Source organism: Acanthisitta chloris, unplaced genomic scaffold, assembly GCF_000695815.1.
Source record: "Acanthisitta chloris isolate BGI_N310 unplaced genomic scaffold, ASM69581v1 scaffold41739, whole genome shotgun sequence".
Taxonomy (NCBI): Eukaryota; Metazoa; Chordata; class Aves; order Passeriformes; family Acanthisittidae; genus Acanthisitta; species Acanthisitta chloris.
Window position 1 is genome coordinate 38,533 of NW_008691744.1, and position 5,877 is coordinate 44,409.

Consider the following 5,877-nt stretch of genomic DNA (forward strand, 5'->3'; position numbering starts at 1 on the left):
CCTTTCACAGCTCCCTGGAGCAGCCACAGCCTGCCGTGAGCCTGCCGAGGGACTTGGAGCTGTGTCCCACTGACTCCAGCCCTGCCAGGGCTCTGCCAGCAGCACAGAAACACTTCTCACCCCACACCCGAGGCTCAGCCATGGCCAAATGTCTGCTCAGGAGTACAATGCCAGGCAGAGGTGCCAGGAAACAGCTTCATATTTCTGTAACCAAAGTGCTTTTGGGATGCAGCTTAAAGCTATGGACTTAATAGTTACCTTACACAGGGTCTATCTTACAACCACATCAGCAGTACAAAGAAGTTACTCCTAGCTGAGCTGCTCCCTGGGATGGCTGTGGGCACATCCCTGAACCAACTGCTCTGGGGTAGGGTAAGGGCTGAGGTTGTCTGTTTTCCTGTGAAAGACCATGGAATTTCCAGGTTGTCTCAAGGCCCAGGATCAGCTCTCTGAGAGCCACACTGCTGTGAACCAGCCTTGGGTGCAAGAGCTGAGTGACTTAGGCACACTGAGCAGTTCTGCAGTGATCTGCTGAGCTGTTCTGAGAACAAAACCTTCCCGTGTTTCCCTTGCATCAGTGCAGCCTGGCAGACCCTCCTGAGCCAGTGTGGGGCTGTTCCCACCCGGAGCTGACAGGAGCTCCATCACTCCTGGGAGCTTTTAATCCTCATTAAGAGCCCAAATATTAACCAACTGTAGAGATTTCCACAACATTTCCCTGCAATCAGCAGATAAGTTAGTGGGGCTGGACTGGGGCATAATTCAGTGGGAGTTTCCCGGTGCTTAACACTGACTGTTCTCTTGCCTTTTCCTCCCAGGCGCACTGAAGGATCTTGGGAACATGGTCCTTCGCCCCTTTGGCCTCTCCACAGAAAACTTTCAGATCAAACAGGATTCATCAACTGGCTCCTACTCCATCAACTTTGTGCAAACCCCAAACAACAACAGATAACGTGGGTCCAGCCTGGCCCTGCCTCCAGGCTGGGAGGGACTCGGCCAACACCTCCTCGCTGCCAGGGGAAGAGGAGACTGAGCATATCCATTTCCCTGCTTGTCAAACCATTTGCCATGTGGCTGTAAAGTCATTTGACTTCTCCTAGTGATAACTGTGTCCAGTGTGTCCTTTATGATTATTTTTAACATTGTTTTCCCCCTTCCCTTGGTGTGTTTGGCTTATCCAACAGGTCCCTGTTCTGGCAACAGAACTGCAGCAAGCAGCTCAGGTGGATGAAGCACTCACCTGTAGCAGGAATAGAGGCTCAGGGTGTCCTGGGGATTAGGGAATGGGGCAGCTCTCCTCAGGCAGCAGGTGGGGGTGACAGCAGCATGCATGGACACAGCCAAGCTCTGCCCTGGATCATATCTCTTTGTAATAAAGGCTTGGTACTTCTGCTGCTTTGGTTGTGAGGTTCTTGCCTTGCTTGAGTCTTTCCCAGGGTGGTTGTGTTGTCAAAGGTTCTTCCAGCCACTCACAACACACCTGCAACACAGTCATGGGAAGCAGTTGATTTTTTTGGCCTTGCTTACAGCACTATCAGTAAGTTAACCTCAGGCCACACTTAACAGCACAGTTTGTTTACTTGGTATTAACTTTTCTGCAGGCAACAATGAAATTTTGTGCCTCTTTGTCTACACTTGGTGGTGGTACCAAAAATCTAATGTGCTTGTCTGAGATTCAGTCATGTTGCAAATATCCACAGTGGCAAACAGGAGCTGATTGCAGAAGATGATCATAGTGTGCCAGACCTTGAAGACTAAGGTGTGTGTGTATATATGTAAAGTTCTGCCTTTGGAGAAGAGTTGTCTTCTGTAATTGCTGCTCCCTGGGTTCTGTCAATGCTGAAGTGTTTACAGTGGAGGCAAATTCCTCAGTTGTCTCCATGCAGATCTCAATACCTGATTGAATTAAATAATTAGCAGTGGCTATTGGGTGTCAGCTTGAATTCATTTCAGGAAGTCTGTGTGTGTGTGTCTGGGATTGAGGAGCTCCAGCTCCAGCCTGTACACTGAAATGCCTGAAAGGAAAAGCCTTTCAGGTTCTGCTTTGTTGTCTCTGCAGCGCTGGAGGATTTTTGACTGTTAACTCTGTCCTGCTGCATGTTCAGTTTGGCTTTGTGGGTATCTTTGGCTTGTGAACCATCTCAAGCCTGCAGTGAGCATTAAGTCTGGGAATTAAAGTGTCCTTGTCAGAGGAGGAGAGCAGCTCTAATCCACAGCGAGGCCTGAGCAGCCTCCAACAACTTCTGCATAATTAAAATGTCACTTGAGTAAATGCCAAGCACAGCCTCGGGGAGCTCACAGCCCCCAGGGACCTCAGGGATCTGCTGCAGCTGGCACTGTGCTGTGCTCTGCTGAGGGCAGTGCTGGTGCCAGGCTCGAGCATCTGTACCAGGACAGTTGGGGCAAACAGTAGGTGTGGGAGAGGTTTAAAAACAGATTTTTGCCCTTCAGAGCAGCCACAGAGCTGCTGGAGAGGGAATTGCCAGCCCAAGGCCTCTGGTAGCCAGGCAGAAGTCTGAGCTGGCCCAGATCTGTGGGTACCTGAGAGGCTGTGCAGGGGCAGCTGTGAACCCACTCTGCTGCCTGGACTGAGTTCTGCAGCTTCAGGGGAGGCTTAGTGGGTTGGGACTGGGATAAATGTTAATAATCTCCTGAAACCTGGAGCACCACAGAGCAAAGGTGGAGCCTTGGGCAGAGCTGGGCTGGAACACCTAAGCTTGGCCTGTGCCCAGGCTGAGGCCCTGAGGCCTGTGTGAATCAGCTGTCCCTGAGCTCCTGGTCAGCCCCTGCAGGCTCCACGCGGCTCCAGAAGGGGAAAGCAGCTGGCCCTGGGGGCAGTGAGAATTCCACAGGGCTCCAGGGTGGGCGCAGGAGTTCAGTTCCCAGCACCAGTCCTGCATCCCTGACTGAGCAGATCAAGTCTGACGCTGCATTTCCCTCACCTCCAACATCTGTGCACACCCTTGGGACACACAGGAATGGAACCACTTTGGAGCTCTATGGACACTTTGCATTTCCTGTATCTTTGTTCTCTCAGGGAATCTGTTTTCCCCACACTGTGCAGCTGTTACCTCCGTGTGTGGCTGTTGTGCAGAGGTACAAGTTGGCTTTGAGCAACCTCCTGCTTGGCTTACAAATGAGCTCAGTGACAGATTCTGTTCCCTCCATCCTGGTCCTGCTTCACCTCTTCAAAGGGCTGCACATGTCCCTTCTGGGCTGGAGGCTGAGAAACTCCTGGGAAATGAAAGCACATCAAAACCTTTGAAATTGTTCCCTGCTGTGCAAACACATCATCCAGTCAGTGTGCAACTGCCCTGCAGGTGCCTGAGGTGTAGCTGCAGGTTTCCAGTCAAGGGAAGAGCAAAGGGAGCAGGATTGAAGCTGATCTGCACCCTTGGGTTTGTGATTTAACTGTCTCATGTGAGAGAGGCACTGGGAATTGGGCACAGAGCTACTGAGGACTCAAACCCACAGCTCATGGCACCACAAACCTCTGACATGTTTTCTGCTACCACAGCAAGTTCTCCTCCAGGTAAAATTCCAGTCAATTGCCTGAACAGTCTCCTTTTGCATTGTCCAAATTCTGAACAGCTACATGGATTCTGCTTTTCAAGGTTTGGGTTTTTTATGTCTATACCAGTCATGGCAGCTGCCACCAGTAAGGTAACTGTCCTGCTGTGCCTGGCACAGCCCCAGCAGGGCCAGGGTGGTTTGAGTCACACGTGTTGGACTCACAACCTCTAATAGGAAAGAAATGTTTTATGAAACACAATCTGGTAAATAGAAACGCTCCTAAACCAAGTTCCTTCCTGGATCATTTGTTCCAGTGGTTACACAGCCTCCTTGTAACCAGCATGTGCCTCTTTTCCACTTGGAGTTGCCCATCCTCAGCTCCTGCCTCTGTTCTCCTTCCTCTGCTTGCCAAATACAGAACTTTTTAGTGCCTGTGCTGTTCCCCCTGGACGTGTCTGCACAGTCACAAAGGGACCTGTTGGTCTTGCCCAGGAGCTGAAAGACACAGCTGGGGTTGAGTCTCTCCCTGCAAAGGACTTGTCCAGTATTTCCATAACTTGTGCCTCAGACCTTCCGTTCTTTGACACCAGAGCTGACACAGGGATTTGTCTCCCTTCAGCTCTATGCAGAGGTTCTTAGTCACTTCTCTCTTTGTAGCCTCAGGACTGGCTTAACCCTTTTGGCCACAGATGGGCTGAGGTTTAGGCCTCACAGAATCATAGACTCAGTCTGGTTTGGGTTGGAAGTGACATTAACCTCATCCAGTGCCACCCCTGCCATGGGCAGGGACACCTCCCACCAGCCCAGCTGGCTCCAAGCCCTGTCCAATGTGGCCTTGGACAGGGAATTACCAGTGCAGACATTTAAGTCTCTGCACTCTATCACCATTTGCTAAAGCTTTTATCATGACTCTTGTCTCATTTGTGGGACTGCAAACCATCTCATAGCTCAGGAATGTTAGGAGTAAGAATGAGGAACTAGAACCCTCTCAGCTCTCAGATAATTCAGGCTGGGTTAGTCACAACACTGCATTTCAGATTATATCACTGGTGTTACCTCTACCTCCTCTTCTTCACGTGTGATGGGACTGGGAGAGCCAAGAGAGGTGTCTTCACCCTCCTCTGCTGCCACTCCAGCCAGCTGCACCTCCACCTCCTGAGTCGAACCTGGCACAGAGAGTGCAGAGTTGGTGCTTGGGGCACCACAGAACCTCAATGACCACAAGTCAGTGAGCTGCCCCAGGGGACAAAGCAAAGTCCATTGGTTTCACCTAGGAAAGAACTAAATCAGCCAACCCTCCTGCCCGCGGGCTGTGCCTCCCCTGGTCACTGCCCTGGGACATCTGGGGTTGACACAGCCCCAGTCCTTCCCTCCCTGAGCAGCACATTTCAGCACAAAACTTCCCCCAGACCTCCCCAGCTCTCATTAGCACAGGCACAGCTGGGGAGAAGCTGCTGGTCACCACTTCCTAGGCTTTAATTAGCTGTGTTATTCCCAAGGGATTACTGCCACAGCCAAGCTCTGCTGCAGCCGAGAGCCAATTACATCCAAGTGCCACCTCTCCCCAGCAGTGGGTGAGGATGTGTCAGGGCACATTTAATGTGCAGCATTCATACATTGCTCATTCACAAGCTTTCCCTGTTTGGAACAATCCCAGAATTGCCTTGTTCAGCAACTTAATCCTTTCAAAGCCCTAAGGGCTGTGACTGCTGGGGAGTCACTGCTCTGGGGGCTCAGGGGGTTGTGGCATTAAACCAGATCCATCACCACCTACCCTGACAAAGATTAAAGGTCCTAAATCGATCGAACGCTAAAATAAACCACTTTTCTTTTCCCGATTCTGCGTGTTCAGTGGTAATTCCTCCAGTTGGAAACCATCTGCAGCTCCAGCTCCAGCTCCAGCCTGGAGCCAACAGAACTGTGTGTTTCCCACCCACCAGTTCCCAAGCAGACACTTTCCAAATCCAGCACTCCCTGAATTAGGTTTGCCTTTCCTAGCCTGGCTGGGACCAGTGCTCTGCTCCCAGGACTGCCTGTCTGGGGTCCAGCAGGGACTGGTGGGCACTGGAGCCCCCACAGCTGCTGACCTGACTCCCCTCAGGCACAGCAAAGGAGTCTGGAAGGATCCAGGACTCGGCAGTGCCTGTTCACCTGGGATGAGCACACACTGCCCAGCACCTTCTGCCTGTTTCTGCCTCTGGCGTGTGACCTGCAGCTGTCCCTGGGCAGCCCTGAGCACAGCCAGTGCTCTGAGCAACACCCTTGAGCAGCACCAACATCCTGAGCAACACCTGGCCTTGAGGTGACAGAGCTCTCTGTGCCCCAAGGCACATCTGTGTCCCTGCTCCGAGCTGGAATACAGCT

The 5,877-nt window shown here is 51.8% G+C and overlaps 1 protein-coding gene across 1 annotated transcript in view; it reads left to right on the plus strand.

Annotated features, from left to right (window-relative positions):
• Nucleotides 1-952, plus strand: part of TTC1 (tetratricopeptide repeat domain 1) — an 18,936-nt gene extending 17,984 nt beyond the window's left edge. The window contains exon 7 of the mRNA XM_009082324.1: nucleotides 819-952. Within this exon, the coding sequence (XP_009080572.1) occupies nucleotides 819-952 (134 nt within the window). The remainder of the gene's footprint in view (nucleotides 1-818) is intronic.
• Nucleotides 953-5,877: the final 4,925 nt, after the last annotated feature.